The 22946-nt window shown below is 35.5% G+C and overlaps 1 protein-coding gene across 1 annotated transcript in view; it reads right to left on the reverse strand.

Moving 5' to 3' along the window:
• LOC143228462 (cytoplasmic dynein 2 heavy chain 1-like) overlaps positions 1-22946 on the reverse strand; it is a 197919-nt gene that overhangs the window by 54595 nt on the left and 120378 nt on the right. The window contains 6 exon segments of the mRNA XM_076459717.1: positions 10379-10513; positions 11846-12122; positions 15780-15924; positions 17239-17390; positions 20371-20617; positions 22003-22160. Coding sequence (XP_076315832.1) covers positions 10379-10513; positions 11846-12122; positions 15780-15924; positions 17239-17390; positions 20371-20617; positions 22003-22160 — 1114 coding nt within the window.

The raw sequence follows: 22946 nt of genomic DNA on the forward strand, positions 1-22946 counted from the left end.
ACACAAAGGTTTACCTTCTTGTAATGACTGAGTAACACATTGCACATAAGACACAAAGGTTTACCTTCTTGTAATGACTGAGTAACACATTACAGATAAGACACAAAGGTTTACCTTCTTGTAATGACTGAGTAACACATTTCACATAAGACACAAAGGTTTACCTTCTTGTAATGACTGAGTAACACATTGCACATAAGACACAAAGGTTTACTTTTTTCAATGGTGAATGCAAAATCTTCCTCCCACTCTGGTTTAAAATTTTTGTTTTCATCTTCATACTTTTCCTCCTTACAATTTGATGATGCCATCTTCCTTCACAAAATTTTCACAGACACTTTTAAAAAATTAAAGTGAAAAGAAACAATAAGCTCCAATATGTGCAATGCAACCAAACTGTACAGTGCCCAGTATCATAGTAACATTCCACTAATTTGACTGCCTGCCACACATGCCACAATCATGTGATCTCAAGTCACACCCACTAAAACAAGCATTGTCAGCACCGGATTGTACGATTACTGATCGAATACATTTCCTCTGTAATCCTTCTTTGTAGGATTACTGATCCAACACAGTTCCTCTGTAATCCTTCTTTGTAGGATTACTGATCCAACACAGTTTCTCTGTAATCCTTGCTTGTAGGATTACTGATTCAACACAGTTCCTCTGTAATCCTTGCTTGTAGGATTACTGATCGAATACATTTCCTCTGTAATCCTTGCTTGTAGGATTACTGATCGAACACATTTCCTCTGTAATCCTTGCTTGTAGGATTACTGATCCAACACAGTTCCTCTGTAATCCTTGCTTGTACGATTACTGATCCAACACAATTCCTCTGTAATCCTTGTTGATCTGAAATTTCTTTAATCCCTAACTTAAATCCAACATTAAAATAGGTATTTAAGTTATTAAATATATTTACTCATCAAGAACACTAAACGTACGTTTTAATCCAGTGAATTCTCACTTTATACTCAGTAAATAATTATAAAGCTTAAAAACTTTTTATTTATCTTTTATATTAATTGTAATGCAAAAAGGATTGGTTGTTTGGTTGATTTAGTGTTTTATGGCAAAAAGTAGTGAGGCTATCTGTGCCAAATGTCCTGTAAAAATGTAAAAGTAAAGTAAATGTAGTAAAATTGATAAAAGGAAATGAAGGTAAAAACAAAACAGCAATTAAAAACATAAAATGGCATAAAACTAATGTTGACATCCAGTCTACAAAGTTGTAAAGGACTTTCTCTAGTATAATGGTAATGATCATAACCCACCAGGAAGACTAACAGGTAAGTACAAGAACCACTGTCAGTCACCTAAAGTTGGCCTTTCCAGTCCGAGTTCTGGGTTATGTGTCATAACAGCCATTATCAAAAGTTAAAGTAATAAAAGTTTTAAAAGACATGTAGCAAAATCGTAATAATAACTTGTCCGGACGACTAACTGGTTGTTCAAACGGATAGTTCAAACGGATAGTTCAAACAGCAGCGTTAGTCAGTCCTGGTGTCAAGTTATTTAATGTTCTGGCCATTTTCCAATTTCAAATTGAACTAGAGAGATTGAGACTCTTAAAAGGGAACCACAATTAAACAGGTGTAATGAATAAATATCAAACACTTAAATGAGATTAAAAAGATTAATGGCCAGTAAAAATCTAAAAACTTTATCAAGGTGGACAGTGTCACCATCACAAATAACACTGTCCAATGTCATGGACAAACCTTGGAACAGAACATGTTTAAAATAGTGCCGACGTTGAGAGTTGTAACGATGGCAAGAAATGTGGCTTACAGTGATTTGAGTGTTACACAAATTACACACTGGTGCAACAGTTCCAGATAAAAGAAAATGATGAGTTAAAAAACTGTGATCAATGCATACTCTAATTAGAACAACTTCCTCCTTCCAAACCTTATGGAAGCTAGATGGCCAAAGCCCAATACAGGGTTTTATTTGGAAAAGCTTGTTGTCGCGTTGCTCACTCCAAGTGGACTGCCAGCTGGCATGGAGCCGAGCCTTGAATACAGGACCATAGTTCATGTATGGAATAGGCACAGTGGTGATAGTGCCAGAGCAGACAGATTTAGCTGCCGTGTCAGCAAGCTCATTCCCACGAATACCAACATGGCCTGGTATCCAGAAAAACTGGATAGAAGTAGATGTTAATGGGAAATGGGCCAGTTGGTTTTGAATATCAGCAAAAACAGGGTGTGAGCCAACAAGAAGCAATTCCAGGGCCAGTAGAGAACTAAGCGATTCAGTATAAATAGAGCAGTTGGAGTACTGCTTAGCTTCAGTATGATCCAGGACAAGAGATATGGTGGACAGTTCAGCTGTGAACACAGATGCTGTAGAGGGGATTCTGTGCGCAACCACCGAACTGCAATAAACCATAGAAGAGCCCACAGAATTACCCGATTTGGAACCATCAGTATAAATTGGAATGGAAAGATTGTTCGAAAGATGTTCAGTAAATAAAAGATGGTATTTCCAATCAAGAGTATCTGCCTTTCTCAGATGACTTAAAGAAAGGTCACATTTGGGGACTGTAATAAGTCATGGTGGGATGGGCTGACCAATGGATTCTGCAATGTTATCCAAGGACAGACCCAATTCATACAATTGCACCTGGATGCAAAGGCCAAAAGGAGCAATGGCAGATCGTCTGTTCTGAAAACGTATGGCCCACTGAGGAAGGAAAACACATCCTCAGGTGGGATGCTTTGGTAAGGAAGGAAGGCTCAAAGATTATAGTAAAGACAGTTGCAAACGACAATGGTGCAGAGAAGGTTCATGAGATTCTACGTATAAGCTTTGAACTGAGGAGGTGCGGAAAGCCCCAGTGCAGAGTCGAAGTCCTTGATGATGAATGGGGTCCAGCATCTTTAAGGCCGAGGGTCTGGCAGAGCCAGAGACTATTGATCCATAGTCGAGTTTCGATCAAATAAGAGCACAATATATCTTTAACATAGAACATTGATCAGCTTCCCAACTGGTGATAGAGAGAATACGGAGGATGTTCAGTGCTCTTGTGCATTTGACCCGAAGCTGCTTTAAGTGTAGTATAAAGGTCAGATTACAGTCAAAGATAAGCCCCAAGAACTTGGTCTCAGGGACCACTGGCAGCTAAAGTTCACCAATACGGAGTTCAGGATCAGGGTGAATACCCTGTTGGTGACAAAAGTGCATGCAAACGGTTTTAGAGAGAGAGAAATTAAACCCGTTCACCGTGGTCCACTTCAGTACATGATTGAGGGCAGTTTGTAGTTGCTGCTCAATATATCTCATGTTCGACGACTGACATGAGATGTGAAAGTCGTCGACATAGAGCCTGTTTGCAACAATGAGAGGGAGTTGTTCAGTGATGGTGTTTATCTTTATACAGAAAAGTGTGACACACAAAACACAGCCCTAAGAGACTCCAAGTTCCTGTACAAAAGAACAGGAAAGTGTCGAACCCATATGAACTTGGAATCACCTGTCCATTAAAAATTTTTTAATAAACATGGGTAAATGGCCAAGTAACCCATTTATATGGAGGTCTTGCAAAATGTCATACCTCCATGTTGTGTCATAAGCCTTCTCAATGTCAAAGAATATTGATACAAGATGTTGTCGTTTGAGAAAGACTTCTCTGATTGATGTTTCAAGTCGAATTAGGTGGTCCGTGGTAGATTGCTGTCATCGGAACCCACACTGGGTGGGCGAGAGGAGGTTGTTTGATTCGAGGAACCAAATAAGACGAGCATTGACCATCCTCTCTAAGGTCTTACAGAGACAGCTCGTCAAAGCAATTGGATGCTAGTTTGAAGGAATCTTGAGATCTTTCTCAGGCTAAGAGAAAGGTAAGATAATAGCCTGGCACCAGGCATTAGGAAAAACATTCTCCTGCCAGATTCGGTTAAAAACAATTAGAAGAATATCAAGAGATGCAGGAGAGAGATAGCGCAGCATGTCATAGTGTACATCATCAGGTCCAACAGATGTACTGCCAGACCAATGAAGGGCCATTTTCAGTTCCACCAGTGTAAAGGGACGATTATAGTCAAAGAGACAGTCAGTTTGAAAGGGAAGAGGTAAATGCTCTGCCCGAGTCTTGATGGCCATGAAGGTGGAGGAACAAGCAGAAGTGCTAGATACCCAACAAAAGCTTTCACCTAGAGTATCGGCAATGCTCCAGACATCAGCTACCTCTTGGCCATCAAAGAGTAAGATTGAGAGGGGGACAGAATTGTAGTGCTCACTGACCTTTTGAATCCTGTCCCATGTGACCTTGGTACTGGTGGTAGAAGATATGCTAGTTGTAAACTTAATCCAAGATTCCTTCTGGCTTTGACATCTTACCCAGCTAGCATGTGCATGGGCCCGCTGGAAAGCGATGCGAGTTGAAAGTGTGGGATATCTACAGAAGGCATATCAGGCCCACTTTTTGAGCCTTCTGTGCCATGTGGTAGGTAGGATTCCACCATGGATGAGAATATAGTGGAAAACCTGTTGAGGTTATAGGAATACACTGAGAGGCTGCTGGTATAATACAGTCAGTTACTGCTGCCATACAGTTGTCTATTGATGGCTGACAGACGATGGCAGGATCAAGTTCTGCGAGAGCAGTAAAAGTGGACCAGTCTGCCAGATCCAGCTTCCACTGAGGCATGCGGGTAGGGTGGCATTGACCACGGCCAGTCTCTCTCAAAAGTATAGGAAAATGATCACTGCCTCATGGATTATTGTCAACCCTCCATGGAAAATGGGAGAATAATGAAGGGGAGCAAACTGAGAGATCAATAGCAGTAAAGGACTGACTAGGTGCATGAAAATAAGTAGAAGAACTAGTATTGAAAAGAAAAAGATTGTGATCAGAGAGCATACATTCCACAGAGCAACCCCCTCATATCAATATAAGCACTTCCCCAGAGGGGATGATGTCCATTAAAGTCCCCCAGGATTAGAAAGGGGGATGGCAACTGTTCAACAAGAGCATCCAGGCCTGATTGATCATATGTCTTGCCAGGTGACAGGCAGAGAGAACAAACAGTGGTGGTATGACCCAAGCAAACACAGATGGCTATGGCCTCCAAGGGTGTGTTGAGTGAAAAAGACAGGGTAGACACATACTGATCAACCCACAGTGCCACCCCTCCATGTACTTGGCTATCACACAGCCTATCATTGATATACAGAGAAAACTGCCAAAAGGTGACTGTATCGGCAGGTTTCAGAAATGTTTCTTGCAAGGAAAGACATATAGAATGGTAAAAAGCAATCAGTGTTTTGATGTCATCCAGATTAGAACATAAACCTTGACAGTTCCATTGCATCAAGGTGGCCATTTTTAATGATGGGCAGGTGAAGTGGTTGGAGAACCCTTCTGTTTATGACCACGTCTTTTTTCCTTACTGTCCTTATTCGAAGAAGGTCTATCGACCTCCATGGATTCTGCCCTGGGACGATTGGGCAGGTCTTTGTTGTTGGAAGGGGATTACAGTGACTGAGGACGAAAACAAATGATTGTTTTGCATCTTGGGATGGGAGAAAAAGATGTATCTGAAGAAATGCCTGCATATGAAACCAAAGGATGTGGATTTTGGGGTTTGTTGGAATGTATGGAAGGAACAGAGATGGGTGTATAAGTTGATTCATCAACCTTTTTAACCATAGAGGTCAAAAGGCTTTTCATTTGTTTTGAAAACGATTCTCTTGGAGGCACAGAGAGATCTGTCTGCACTCTCACTGTAGTTGTGGAATGAAGTGCAGCAGCATATGTCCAAGATGAAGTGGCGGAGAGCAACTTTCGAGCCTCAGGGTAAGTAATGTTATGAATCGTTTTCAAACGCTGCACCTTATTTTCTTCCAACCATTTTGAGCAAGAATGAAAGTAAGAAGGGTGAGAACCATTGCAGTTGACACAATGTGGGTCTGTGTCACACTCGTAGGCATCGTGGTCCTTGCCACCACAAGGAGCACATGTCAGGGAACCACGACATGACGTCTTTGAGTGGCCGAACCTCTGACATTGGAAACATTGGAGAGGGTTTGGAATGTACGGGCGTACCCTGCAATTTAGATAACCTACCTTGATGGTAGCAGGTGCACACGTGGTGATGTATATGCCAAAACGAGGACATTTGTCAGCAGTGTAAGTCCATCTTTGCGAGTGGAGATGCACCTCACTGCAGAAACTCCTTGAGTGGAGAAACCAGTGAGAATCTCCGACTCAGGAACATTCTTCAAATCCCTCTCAACAATAACTCCTCTTGATGAATTCAAGGTAGCAAGAGGGGTAACCTCAATAGGTACATCCCCAATTGCCTTTGAATTCAAGAGAAGTTCACTGTGTTGAGATGTGGATGTTTCAACCAATATGTCTCCAGATCGAAGCTTCTTTACTGAATTTGGAGAGCCAGCAAGTCTCTCTAGTCCCTTCTCAATAAAAACGGAGATATTTACCCTAAAGGTTTTTCTGAAAGAGAATGTAATGTAAGAAAATGGGATACAGGTGTTACAGATGTTGAAGATTGCTGCTCAGAGTCATCAAGACGTGGTCGTTTACCTAGTGACTGTTTTTTCACTATTTTATTTAAATTTTTCATAGGAGGATCCATAGGAAAAAAAGGAAACTTTCGGTACCAACTAATCCCACCTACCATAGAGCCCTACAAGGGGATGCACTACAATGTCATGCAAGGACATTGCAGCAATGCCAGGGTTTCGTGAGCACTATATCCAAACACCAGCATCAGATACAATGTCCACAACACCCGTTGCGAACTTCCAACACTGGTACTTCGTTGATTCTAACCCGAGTGGACCAGCTGATTGACCCAAGGAAGGCTACCCAAAGGCCGCCCATCTTCAGGAGTTCAAGGCCAAAGTGGTGTGTTAGGGTTGGCCCCTCAATCACCAGGATCCTCTCATCCCCTCCATGGATCGCCACGCACAGCAAACATGTGAGTGGATGTTTAGATCCCAGAGGAGGTAAACTGAAATAACAGAACCTTCCTTGGGAGGTCTCCTCACTACGTACAGGAATCCATACCAAGGGTGCAAAAAGGAGCTCAACCAACATATTTTCGTGAGCCACACATTATATGTCAAAGAGCTGCATGTGGCTTGCAAGCCACGGTTTGGCCACCTCTGGAATAGTATGTAGCCTCAGTCACACACACACACAAGGATATAATACAATTACACCATGGAATAGTACATAGCTTCAGTCACACAAACACACTAGGTCACATTTCAACTATACCATCGAATAATAGATAGCCCCAGTCACACACAAACACAAAGATACAATACAACTACACCATGGAATATTAGATAACTTCAGTGAGATACAAACACATATACAAGGATATAATTATACTGTACCATGAAATAGCATACAACCACAGTCTCTCTCTCTCACACACACACATACATATATATACAAGGGCATGATAGAACAGAGAATGTATAGTCCAGTTTGTCTCCTATGCTGAGTCCCAGGGAATGTACAGTCCAAACTATATGATACTGGACTGTACATTCCCTGGAACTCAGAATTTGAAATAAAACAAAAACTCAACATATTAAGAAACCAAATAAATACAGCCACAAAAGTATGCTCACTTGATAAAATTAACCACGAAATCAACACTAGACACTACGGAGTACTAGTTTCAGGGCTTGTTAATCTGGCTAGACACTACGGAGTACTAGTTTCAGGGCTTGTTAATCTGGCTAAACACTATGGAGCACTAGTTTTAGGGCTTGTTAATCTGGCTAGACACTATGGAGTACTAGTTTCAGGGCTTGTTAATCTGGCTTGATACCACAAATAGGTTTGCAATATGTACCAATACCATGCCATCAGAACCCGTACAATATATATTGAAAACAATATCTGTTATCACACACCTTATTTTTGGAGTTTTGGCCAAATGCATCCTTTGATATTTTAACTTTGCTTTTCACATAGTTATAAATGTTTGATGTGGTAGCTTTGATTTCATACCTCAGTTAATAAGTAAATCAGCAAAAGCATGAAATATGAGAAACTGGTGATTTTCATGCTCTTGAAATGAATGTGATGGTGCCAATGTGACTGACTGCATATTTAGTAGGTGTATGAAGGATATATCCTTAGCACGTAGGCAGGTCAAACTATGCATAACATTTTGGTGAGTTACATTTAAAATTAATTAAACTACTAAATTATCATGGTATATGAGCAAACTTGATATAAAACCATAGATAATAAATCAAATTTTAGTAGTAAATAACTTTTAAAGTTCTTAAAAAAAATATGTGAAAACAACATCAAATTCTCTTGTGTGAGAACTTGGATATATGTTCTTCTGACTTTTTTTGTTCACTTCTCTAGAAAACTACGATATGTAATATCCAAAATTTCTGTAAGTTCATCCTGATATTCTGATGATATATTTTTATATTCTGAAATCTTATGGAGCTAAAAGACAACCAAAGAAAATTCATGCCTACTCTAATTTACAACTTGCTATCAGAGTTTTCCAAAGCCAATTTCCAATAAATTACTGATCAGCAGAAAGCCTACATTTCAACTCATTCATTGCCATAATCATTATACCATATGGGCTTACAAATGAATGACGATTTGGTTTGAGGTGAAAAACCATTTTCCCACAAGAACACACTGAGAAGAATAGTTCACATCATTAGAGATGCTCCAGTACCAGCAACCTGGTACTCCCAGTACTACTGCAAACCATGCATCACAGTGTACTGGATTCAGGATTTGTCAACCAGCTAAACACCAACTTCAAGACTTGTTAAAATAGCTTATCACAACAGGGTACCAGATTCAGAACCTGATATTCTGACTCAGTACCACAGAGCACCAGTTTCAGGACTTATTAATATGACTTGACACTACAGGGTGCCAGATTCAGAACCTGATATTCTGGCTCAGTACCACAGAGCACCAGTTTCAGGACTTATTAATATGACTTGACACTACAGGGTACCAGATTCAAAACCTCCTAGTCTGGATCAGTACCATAAAGCACCAGTTTCAGGACTTGTTAGTCTATCACAGAGTATCAGTTTTAGAACCTATTAAAATGACTTGACATTACAGAGTACTAGACTCAGTACTTGCTAATCTGGCTTGAAGTAGGTTTTTGTTGTTTAATGAGTTTCCACTAGGTGACAAGACCACAGAGTAATGAAGTAACAAGTTTCCACTAGGTGACAGGGCCACAGAGTAATGAAGTAACAAGTTTCCACTAGGTGACAGGGCCACAGAGTAATGAAGTAACAAGTTTCCAATAGGTTACAAGACCACAGAGTAATGAAGTAATGAGTTTCTACAAGCAACAGGACCACAGAGTAATGAAGTAACAAGTTTCCACTAGGTGACAAGACCACAGAGTAATGAAGTAACAAGTTTCCACTAGGTGACAGGGCCACAGAGTAATGAAGTAACAAGTTTCCACTAGGTGACAGGGCCACAGAGTAATGAAGTAACAAGTTTCCAATAGGTGACAGGGCCACAGAGTAATGAAGTAACAAGTTTCCAATAGGTGACAGGGCCACAGAGTAATGAAATAACAAGTTTCCAATAGGTTACAAGACCACAGAGTAATGAAGTAACAAGTTTCCATTAGGTTACAGGACCACAGAGTAATGAAGTGACAAGTTTCCACTAGGTGACAGGACCACAGAGTAATGAAGTAATGAGTTTCTACAAGCAACAGGACCACAGAGTAATGAAGTAACAAGTTTCCACTAGGTGACAAGACCACAGAGTAATGAAGTAACAAGTTTCCACTAGGTGACAGGGCCACAGAGTAATGAAGTAACAAGTTTCCACTAGGTGACAGGGCCACAGAGTAATGAAGTAACAAGTTTCCACTAAATGACAGGGCCACAGAGTAATGAAGTAACAAGTTTCCAATAGATTACAAGACCACAGAGTAATGAAGTAATGAGTTTCTACAAGCAACAGGACCACAGAGTAATGGAGCAACGAGTTTCCACTAGGCAACAGGACCACAGAGTAATGACGTAATGAGTTTCTACAAGGCAACAGGACCACAGAGTAATGACGTAATGACTTTCTACAAGGCAACAGGACCACAGAGTAATGACGTAATGAGTTTCTATAAGGCAACAGGACCACAGAGTAATGAGTTTCCACTAGGCAACAAGACCACAGAGTAATGAAGTATTCATTTTCTTATATAACATCTTATGTTTGCAATAACTTCTCCCATTCTGAGAGTAAACAAATTTGAGATATAAAAATATACATGTTCCTATTTAGACAAACCATATTCACTTTGAAAAATATTTTTGATAATCAAACATTCTTATTCCAGACAAATTAAATATTTAAATACTTTCTTACTGAATGTCCTTATAGCTTTATCTACAGACGCTTCCCAGTCTGAGTAATTAAGTTTCCCAAGATGTTTTCCAAATGCTGGGAGAGGTCCATGTTCACTAGAAAATCCTGGACAACCCACTGTCACGTAGTAAATTCCTAGGTGTACAAAATTAAAACTGTAACATACTCAAAATAAGTCTTAAAGCCTTTTTCAACATAATATAATGCTTATCATATAAGCAACAACATTTTACTTTAATAAAATGCTTAACAATGCTAGAAATAACATCAGCACATAACAGTATAAACTTACTGAAAGGCTGTACTCTTCCAGTAAAGTTTGCTTCAAGCCATCTTCAACTATTACTTCACACATTACATTTAGTTTTGTTTAAACTAAATTATTGTAGTGATATAGCATTCCATTTTTCTTTAAAATTTTATTTTAAGACATCTGAGAATAAGAAATAGACTATTCAACTGTAAAAATATACCACTTTCAGAGAAAAAAAAAGATTGATAAATATTGTGTTTCCATATCTTAAAGTTGATTGTTGAAATTTCTAAGCAACAGTATGACCAGTTTTTAACAATAATCAACACAATTATGAACATACAGATTGTTTCCTGCTGTCCTGTTTTCTTCTCTAGTCTTGATGCAATATTTAAGGTTTTCTGTTCATCTTTCATCATGGAACAGAGTAATATAAAGGCTAATATTCTATTCTGATACATATGCATTTTTTTGTTTCAAAGTCACTTAAATTGTTATTAAACATATTTGCACATTCTTTTAAATGGTGTGGCACTTATCTTAAAAAACGACTATGCACATGACACTAGTAACTGTTGTCATGTAAAAACATAAAAGGTTTGAGGTGTGTTTAAAATGGCAAAACAATACAGACATCAGTTCTTATAAAGATAAGCATGAAGTACCCAAATTCCTATTTCCAAGGTCTAATGACAGACAGAAGATCCAGATCAAACTAATTACTTATGCAGCTGTATCAGTTATAATGATGTCACATATCAATCAAGGGGGTTACAACTTAGTTACAAATGTTGGGGGAGTCCACAGACAAACATACAACATGAACCAAAGTAAGCAACTACATGTGAACCAGTTACACATATAAAGAAACTAAAGAGCTGTATTGGTTATAATGATGTCACATATCATCCAAAGGGATTACAACTTAGAAGAAACCTTGTTCAGCTTTAAAAAAACACCAAATAACATGTTACAAATCTAGACAGCAGTAACTGCTACAATGAAAACACAATCAGTCAAAGATCAGTTGCTAGGACGAATACACACAAAACAAAGGATTTGTTTAAAAGTTCATACTGTTCTACTGCTTTGTCTAAGAATTCAGTAAACATATTCCAGTCTGTGTAGTTCAAACTAAACATCAGTAACAATTCAGTAAATACCTTCTAGCATGTATAGCTCAAACTAAACATTAGTGTGAATTCAGTAAATACCTTCTAGCCTATCAAGAGCTTGCAAGCCCCAATCTCCTCGAATAATGTTGTTTAATATGTCATCAAACCGGCAGCAAGCTTCTTGATCTGCTAAACGATCCCTGAATAGCCGACAAGCTTCATAAGACCATACTTCAAGAAGCCAATCTGGAGTTGAATTGGAAGAATCTTCTCCCTTGGCCATTTCATATCTCAAAAGACTGAGCACCCATTGTGTCAAGTTTTGTGGGGTGAACTGGTAGTGACCATGGTCATCAGCACTAAACTTTGATCTCATCTATTGAAACATTAGATCCACATAAAAACTGAGTTCATATGTCACAAACAGTTCTGATAAACATATACTTTATATAGTTTATATCAAAACAAACCTTCTCAGGACCAGCTTCTCTGTCAATCCTAAACAAGATTAAGATATAATTCATTTTCCTCCAGAGATACAAGAAAAACATTATAAAAATATCCACTAAACAATCTACATTATATCAAACTACTTTATAACTTTATCAACAAAACAATATATAGTTACTCCTTTCATTTCTAAGTGGTGAAATTACCAAGTACATATGGATGAATAATAAAGTATTTTTAGCTGTAAAGCTACCAAAATTGGTAAAACTACATGCATTTAGAATTACAAGCTAATTTGAGCTAACAGTCCACCCATGTATTGTATTTAATTACAACTAAAGGCTGATGTAAACCAACTAATACACTTGAGTCTTGTATTAAAGTACGGCTAAAAATTGATGTAAACCAATTAATATACTTGAGTCTTCAATCTGATGACAGATAAAACCTGATCTAAGCCAACTAATATACTTGAGTCTTGTATCCAATTACAGATAAAAACCTGATGTAAGCCAACTAATATACTCGAGTCTTGTATCCAATTACAGATAAAAACCTGATGTAAGCCAACTAATACCCTCAAGTCTTCTATCCAATTATAGATAAAAACCTGATGTAAGCCAACTAATACCCTCGAGTCTTGTATCCAATTACAGATAAAAACCTGATGTAAGCCAACTAATACCCTCGAGTCTTGTATCCAATTACAGATAAAAACCTGATGTAAGCCAACTAATACCCTTGAGTCTTGTATCCGATTACAGATAAAAACTTGATGTAAGCCAACTAATACACTCGAGTCTTGTATCCGATTACAGATAAAAACTTGATGTAAGCCAACTAATACACTCGAGTCTTGTATCCGATTACAGATAAAACCTGATCTAAGCCAACTAATATACTTGAGTCTTGTATCCAATTGCAAATAAAAACCTGATGTAAGCTAACTAATACACTCGAGTCTTGTATCCGATTACAGATAAAACCTGATCTAAGCCAATTAATATACTTGAGTCTTGTATCCAATTACAGATAAAAGCTTATGTACACCAAATGATATACTTGACTCTTCTATGAGATTATATAGTCAAAACTACTTTAAAATTCTTCAAAACTTTTAAATTCTTGACTTTAAAAGAACAAGTTACACAATCTTTAGTAAAGAAAACCCTTCCATTTTCACCAGTTTAACACTAAAAGAACAACATCAAATGTTTGTGTTATTATCTTTTCATGTTGTGATTTATTCATATGTTTTAGCCTTCAATTTTTATTTCTAACACCATTACTAAACTTAGGGTGTGATGCACATTCTACAACTTATTTATCATTTAAATAAATGTTTTTCATAAATATTTTTTTATATCAAGTAGTTCATCTCTAACATCTGATGTTGTTTTTTCATTTCTTCAGTTACATCATGACTGTATTGTTCAAACCTGGTACTGATTGATCTACAATCCAGTGTAAATAACAAGTTCCTATGTGACCTTACGCACAACTACCAGCAAACAATGATGCTTTAGGTATTCTTTATTTAGGTATTCCTTAGCAGTGATATATCAGGTACAATATTTAATTATTCCTGAGCAGTGATTTATCAAGCATATAACTCTTCCTCAGCACTGATATATAGGGTATGATATTTAACTGTTCATCAGTACTGATACATTAGGTATAACATTTAACTATTCCTCAGTGCTGATACATCAGGTATACCATTTAACTATTCCTCAGTACTGATATATAGGGTATGACATTTAACTGTTCATCAGTACTGATATATTAGGTGTAACATTTAACTATTCCTCAGTGCTGATACATCAGGTGTAACATTTAACTATTCCTCAGTGCTGATACATCAGGTATAACATTTAACTATTCCTCAGTGCTGATACATCAGGTATAACATTTAACTATTCCTCAGTGCTGATACATCAGGTATGACATTTAACTATTCCTCAGTGCTGATACATCAGGTATAACATTTAACTATTCCTCAGTGCTGATATATATGGTATGACATTTAACTGTTCATCAGTACTGATATTTCATGTATAACATTTAACTATTCCTCAGTACTTATATTTCAGGTATAACATTTAACTCTTCCTCAGTGCTGATATATAAGGTATGACATTTAACTATTCCTCCATACTGATATATAAGGTATGACATTTAACTGTTCATCAGTACTGATATTTCAGGTATAACATTTAACTATTCCTCAGTGCTGATATTTCAGGTATAACATTTAACTATTCCTCAGTACTGATATATCAGGTATAACATTTAACTATTCCTCAGTATTGATATATCAGGTATAACATTTAACTATTCATTAGTGCTGATACATCAGGTATAACATTTAACTATTCCTCAGTACTGATACATCAGGTATAACATTTAACTATTCCTCAGTATTGACACATCAGATATAACATTTAACTATTCGTCAGTGCTCATAGATCAGGTATATCATTCAACTATTCCTCAGTGCCGATACATCAGGTATAACATTTAACTCTTCATCAGTACTGATATTTCAGGTATAACATTTAACTATTCATCGGTACTGATAGATCACGTATAACATTTAACTATTCATCAGTACTGATATATCAGGTATGACATTTAACTATTCCTCAGTGCTGATATATAGGGTATAACATTTAACTATTCATCAGTACTGATATTTCAGATATAACATTTAACTATTCCTCAGTACTGATACATCAGGTATAACATTTAACTATTCCTCAGTACTGATATATAAGGTATGACATTTAACTATTCCTCAGTACTGATATATAGGGTATGACATTTAACTATTCATCAGTACTGATACATTAGGTATAACATTTAACTATTCCTCAGTGCTGATACATCAGGTATAACATTTAACTATTCCTCAGTACTGATATATAAGGTATAACATTTAACTATTCCTCAGTACTGATATATAAGGTATGACATTTAACTATTCCTCAGTACTAATATATAGGGTATGACATTTAACTGTTCATCAGTACTGATACATTAGGTATAACATTTAACTATTCCTCAGTGCTGATATTTCAGGTATAACATTTAACTATTCCTCAGTACTGATATTTCAGGTATAACATTTAACTATTCCTCAGTACTGATATATCAGGTATAACATTTAACTATTCCTCAGTGCTGATACATTAGATATAACATTTAACTATTCCTCAGTGCTGATACATCAGATATAACATTCAACTATTCCTCAGTACTGATATATAAAGTATGACATTTAACTATTCCTCAGTACTGATATATCAGGCAAAATGTTTAACTATTCCTCAGTACTGATATATCAGGCAAAATGTTTAACTATTGCTGAGTACTGATACCTCTGGTATTGTAATTTGATAAATGTTTAAATGTCAGTTAACCCTTCATCCTTCTGCTTTTTGTACAAAAAATTAATATTTTAAAATATTTTAATTTGTGAAAAATTAAACCATTGTGATTTATTTAACAAAAATCAATTATGATAAAAATGTATATACTGTAAGAGGAATAACAAGTGTAATTAGTAATTTTCACAACCCACCTGTTCTAAGACCTGTACCATCGAACCAGCCAAGTGTTTGACCTTCCCAGGATTGCTCCAGATTTGATGATCACCCTGAATATGATTCAGCACAGGCTTCAAGTAACAAGAGTAAATACTTTGGAGTTCTTCTTTATCAGGATAGCTAATAGGTAAAAAAAATTGGATATCATAACTACAGAAAGGCTACAAACTTGACAATTAAAACCCCATAAAAATATCTTTGGTCCATTTCTTTGTTTAAAGAAAGACTGTAGTTTGTACATCAAAAATTTTGAGATAATCCATGAAAAGGAACTAAAATTTAGGAAAAGCAAACTTTTGTGATTGATTAGTAATGTTATTTGTGTTACTGAGCTTTCTGTTTGGATGAGATGTACATACATTTTGTATGGTGTTCAACTAACCACGAATGGCTGTTAGTGGCTAACACAATACACTGAATACTGCTCAGCTAGTTGTAATATTTTTTTTATTTTTAAAATGGGCACAATGTTTTGGTCATTGGTACAATCATTCAAAAGTACACAAAATTTAATGGTTAAAAACATTTAGTATTTAAATAAACATTTAACCAATGTAAAAGAATTGTAATATATATATATACACTTAATCAGTATATAAACTCAAAACAACACTGTTACCTAACATTTTACGTAATCAGTATATAAACTCAAAACAAAACTGTTACCTAACATTTTACGTAATCAGTATATAAACTCAAAGCAAAACTGTTACCTAACATTTTACGTAATCAGTATATAAACTCAAAGCAAAACTGTTACCTAACATTTTACGTAATCAGTATATAAACTCAAAACAACACTGTTACCTAACATTTTACGTAATCAGTATATAAACTCAAAGCAAAACTGTTACCTAACATTTTACGTAATCAGTATATAAACTCAAAGCAAAACTGTTACCTAACATTTTACTTGATCAGTATATAAACCCAAAACAAAACTGTTACCTAACATTTTACGTAATCAGTATATAAACTCAAAGCAAAACTGTTACCTAACATTCTACTTACTCAATGTATAAACTCAAAACTGTTTACCTGTATACACAATTATTTATATACTTAATATCTAGAAATATTTAACTTGTATACACAATCATTTGTGTACTTACCATCTAGAAATATTTAACTTGTATACACAATCATTTATGTACTTACCATCTAGAAATATTTAACTTGTATACACAATCATTTATGTACTTACCATCTAGAAATATTTAACTTGTATACACAATCATTTATGTACTTACCATCTAGAAATATTTAACTTGTATACACAATCATTTGTGTACTTACCATCTAGAAATATTTAACTTGTATACACAATCATTTGTGTACTTACCATCTAGAAATATTTAACTTGTATACACTATCATTTATGTACTTAATATCTAGAAATATTTAACTTGTAAACACAATCATTTATGTACTTACTCCATTGCACAAATACGAACGACGGAAGTAAACCTAGTTGATAATTTGTGACGTCCCAGCGAATTTCCACCACTGAGGCTCCCAACAATTTGGATACCTTCCAATCCAACCCACTCCAAATTTTCATCAAAAAAGCCATGATAACATACAACCTTGTACAAAAAATTATAACAAAATGTTTTATTTTCCTGATCAAACTAATTATTTAAATCAAAAACTGGTATCAATAGACTTTCTCTTAGTTAAAAAGAAAATTATGTATATAAGCTAGAAATTCCAAAAGTTAAATATGAGTCTAAAAATGTATTAAAATGGTCTAACTGGAATAGTGTAAAACAGTTAAAGAAATTCTTCACTATGATCGACACAGTATAAACCATAGTTGAAATATAATTCTTTTGGTAGAATAGCAGATATACGTAGAATACAATCCAAATAAATTAGGCTTAGTCATGAGAACTTCTGCATGTCATGCAACAGATTATAACTGTTTCATAACATGTTAATTACATTCACTGTGAATTACACTATTTGAGAAGTAACACTTTCTTTCAATCACCTCCTCTTGTAGTGTTTTCAATCTTCTGGACAATAGTATTTTTCAGTCAGTTAACCTGAAAAGTAATGTTTTTCAGTCAATTCCTCCGAGTAGTAGTTTTTCAGACACCTACTTCACAGAAGGAGTAATGTTTTTTTAATCAACTCCTCTGAGAAGAAGTTTTTCAGACACCTACTCCCCAGAAGGAGTAATGTCTTTTAGTCAACTCGTCTGAGTAGTTTTTCAGACACCCATTCCACAGAAGGAGTAATGTTTTTTAGTCAACTCCTCTGAGTAGTTTTTCAGACACCTACTCCACAGAAGGAGTAATGTTTTTTAGTCAACTCCTCTGAGTAGTTTTTCAGACACCTACTCCACAGAAGGAGTAATGTTTTTTAATCAACTCCTCTGAGAAGACGTTTTTCAGACACCTACTCCCCAGAAGGAGTAATGTTTTTTAGTCAACTCCTCTGAGTAGTTTTTTCAGACACCTACTCCACAGAAGGAGTAATGTTTTTAGTCAACTCCTCTGAGTAGTTTTTCAGACACCTACTCCACAGAAGGAGTAATGTTTTTTAGTCAACTCCTCTGAGTAGTTTTTCAGACACCTACTCCACAGAAGGAGTAATGTTTTTTAGTCAACTCCTCTGAGTAGTTTTTCAGACACCTACTCCACAGAAGGAGTAATGTTTTTTAGTCAACTCCTCTGAGTAGTTTTTTCAGACACCTACTCCCCAGAAGGAGTAATGTCTTTTAGTCAACTCCTCTGAGTAGTTTTTTCAGACAACTATTCCACAGAAGAAGTAATGTTTTTCAGTCAACTCCTCCGAGTAGTTTTTCAGTCAACTGTACTGAGAAATGGTGTTTTTCAGTCAGTTCCTATTACAAGTGGTGTTTTTCAGTCAGTTCCTATTACAAGTGGTGTTTTTCAGTCAGTTCCTATTAAGAAGTGGTGTTTTTCAGTCAGTTCCTATTAAGAAGTGGTGTTTTTCATTCAAACCCTCAGTTGAAAGGTCACTTATCCCTAATACTGTAAATACAGCATTATACAGTTTATGAACCATTTAAATAGAATAGAAAATAATGTATGATAAATAACATTCTATAGAATGAGATACATGAAGAAAAGTAGGATATATAATACTGAATGTGACAAAAACATATTGGTGAAACTAAAATCATTTTTAAATATAGGTTAGAAAAACAATTAGGATATGTAACAAACAACAGAAAACACTGTACTTCAGCCAAAGTAAGATAATTATTAGTTATATATTAGAAAATCTCTAGAAATAAACATGTACAAATTATCCAACATTACTTTTATGGGAACTGACTACAGCCAAACTAAGATAATTATTGCTTACATATTATATTACAGAACCTCTAGAAATAAGGTATTGAATGAAGATAACAGATCAGTTAACATTAACACGTGGCACAACTATTATGAACACACTGGTTGTACACATATCAAGGGTATAATTAGAGTAACCTTGTAAGTTACTTCTGAATATGATACACCAGCTACATCAAAACATGTACAGCATTTAATAAAAACAATTCACCTGTTTACAAATGAGCCTGTGGTTTGTTTAACTAATGTTAACAACAATACCAAAGAGCAATAGTGATTTTATAAAATAATTCTAAATGTTCTTAACAGAGAACTACTTCCAAAACTGAAGTGTACCTTAACTATTTCCAGTTAGGTTTACAGTACCTAAACTGAGATAAGATAAATATTTTGTTTTGTTTGGCACATCCACTGAAAACAGAACACAGATAAATGTATGCTATAGGAGAATGTTCATCATCATTGAAGTTTATTCACTTTTAATTTAAATGCACCTTAAACTTATCATTGGGGATTAAAAGCCTCTGGTAATGTAATATATATATATACAGCAAATTTGTTGACTTGAAGTATCAAATCATGTGAGATTTTCTCTGAATGATTTTTACTAAAACTGTGGTGGTAAACCAATCACACGGTGTACAGTGGGAGGAAGTCTATAATTTATTACAGGTGATAAAAACAAGTGTGGAATTACAGAATAAATACCATTTAAACAAAAACTAAGTAACTGTTTTGAAGTAGTAGGATTGACAAAACTGTTTAACCAGGAAAAGTAACAGCTACCTCAGAGAGACAACAGAACCTAAAGACTTGAGAGAGAGAGAGTGGAATACAAAGACCTGAAAAAGAGAGTGGAACATAACAACCTGAGAGAGACAATGAAACAAGAAAGAAACTGTCACGAGCATCTGGTCCTCTCAGGATAAACAAACTTAAACAAAACTCCAATCACAATTCATGAACAATGAATGACTAAAAGTTCCTTACTAGAAGGTTGACCAGTCTGGTGCAAGAGATGTGAAAAGCTGAATACAGAGCTCAGGAAATATCAGTAATAAACAACTTAGATATGGCTATGAACTCAATACTGAGAGATAAAATGTTACTTATTTTCCATCATAACAAGTATGTTAACATTATATGGCACAGATAAAGTAAGCACTTCAAATAAAGAAACTACAGTATTATTCACTAACACCATACAACAACAATGGAAAAGCAAAAATATTCCAACCTGTTGAAGCCAAGCAATCAACTGGCATGTTCCCCACTTGTCTGGCTTTGGAAGGTTCAGTTCCTTCAAGTAAAGCACGAGTCTTTCACAGTCTTTTGGTCGTAGCACTCTCCCAGAGTGGGAGTTCACTGATATGCAAACTTGAGCCAGCTTTTGAAGAACATGAAGAGGTGTAGTTTGGGCACTACAGTGGACCGTTGCCACTTGAACTGACCGTAAGTGTTGAAAGCAGTGTTGTAATAACAGGCTATAGAAAACATGTAAAAAATGACATTTGTAATTGCAGTTACCAAAAAAATCATTTTAAATTAACTAAAAGAATACAAGTATAATCATTACAACTAAAAAGTACCTGACTCTTTATCAGTAACTTTATTTGATAAAGGCATAAACAGAAAATTAAAAACAAATCATTATAGTTTAAAAATGTTTTTATGAGAGCTATTAATAAATATCCTGGTCAGAAAAGCAACTAGTATTACATGTGATACATGAAATAAACATCCAGGTCAGAGAAACCATTAGCATCACATGCAATACATGAAAAAAAAATATCCCAGTCAAAGAAGCCACCAGCATCATGTGTGATACATGAAATAAACATCCAAGTCAGAAAAGCCACTAGCATCGTATGCGATACATGAAATAAATTTCAAGTCAGAAAAGCCACTAACATCATATGCGATACATGCAATAAACATCCAAGTCAGAGAAGCCACTAGCATCATATGTGATACATGAAATAAACATCCAAGTCAGAGAAGCCACTAGCATCATATGTGATAAATGAAATAAACATCCAAGTCAGAAAAGCCACTAGCATCTCATGTGATACATGAAATAAACATCCAAGTCAGAAAAGCCACTGATATCGTGTGTGATACATGAAATAAACATCCATGAAATATGATACCATATTAGTATATGAAAAGCAGGTTAAGAACTTTTGAATTTCATGATACCACATTAGCATATAAAGAGCAGGTAAAGAACTGTTGAATATCATGATACCACATTAGCATATAAAGAGCAGGTAAAGAACTTTTGAATTTCATGATACCACATTAGCATATTAAAAGCACATAAAGAACTGTTGAATATCATGATACCACATTAGCATACGAAGAGCAGGTAAAGTTCTTTTGAATATCATGATACCACATTAGGATATGAAAAGCAAGTTACGAACTGCCGAGTGTCGTGGTACTACAGTAGTATATGAAAAGCAAGTTAAGAACTGCCGAGTGTCGTGGTACTATAGTAGTATATGAAAAGCAAGTTAAGAACTGCCGAGTGTCGTGGTACTATAGTAGTATATGAAAAGCAAGTTAAGAACTGCCGAGTGTCGTGGTACTAGAGTAGTATATGAAAAGCAAGTTAAGAACACCGAGTGTCGTGGTACTATAGTAGTATATGAAAAGCAAGTTAAGAACACCGAGTGTCGTGGTACTATAGTAGTATATGAAAAGCAAGATAAAAACTGTTAATCTTTACATATTCATACAAAATAAAACTTTCTTTGTATAAGTAGAGAAATATAACTCTAACTCATTAGTTTCAAGTTAATTATCTTTCTTGTAGACACAAGTTTAACATTTGAGTACTGAAACTGATAATAAAATTGTTGTCTACCCTTTTCCACAACCTTCAGGTCCCACAAGAAGAAATGGTTGAATTACATTAGACTGAAGCCAAGGCATTATATAGTCTCTTGTTCTCAAGACATTTGATGTCTGGATGACAGGTAGAACACTGCACTTGATTTCTTCAAGACTAACATCTTCATCAATCTGATAATAAAATATGTGAAAGTTGGAGTACTAATCCTCTGTATAGATGGAAGTTATGTAAATTCATGATTAATGAAAGGTTATCTTAGGACACAAAAAGTTGCTTCTTTTATATGTTGTTTCACAAAATCCATGTAAACACAAAGCGTGAAACTACAGATATGTATGTATATCCCAATGAACGTCATACAAAGTTGGTGAAAATCCATTTACAGTAGATAAAGTGGTAGTGAAAAATACAAAAAATGCTTATTAAAACCAGAAAATGCAAAACTGAAAATTTGTATATACTCCACATGGACCTAATGAACCTTCATACTAAATGTGGTAGAGGTCCATCCACACCCTGCAAAATATTTAAATAGGCATACCACAGACAGTACTATAATATTCATATAGACTAACTACAATGTGTCCTTTTTATACTTAAAATAGCATTCTGTAAGATTCATATTATCACATATTTAAATCATTTTGTGATAAAGAAGTTTCAGTGAACACGTCAAGAACACAGCTAATTTATTTTGACAATGACACATTTTGAATAACTAAATGGTACAGGTTGTCTTGACTATTAAATGAAATGCATTTGTACTTGTTTATTTTAGACCTGAACGTGCATTATCTTAACACATCTTCTGTATTAACTGACTTTAGACCTGAACTTGCATTATATTAACACATCTTCTGTATTAACTGACTTTAGACCTGAACTTGCATTATATTAACACATCTTCTGTATTAACTGACTTTAGACCTGAACTTGCATTATATTAACACATCTTC

This window comes from Tachypleus tridentatus, chromosome 10, assembly GCF_004210375.1.
Source record: "Tachypleus tridentatus isolate NWPU-2018 chromosome 10, ASM421037v1, whole genome shotgun sequence".
Lineage (NCBI taxonomy): Eukaryota > Metazoa > Arthropoda > Merostomata > Xiphosura > Limulidae > Tachypleus > Tachypleus tridentatus.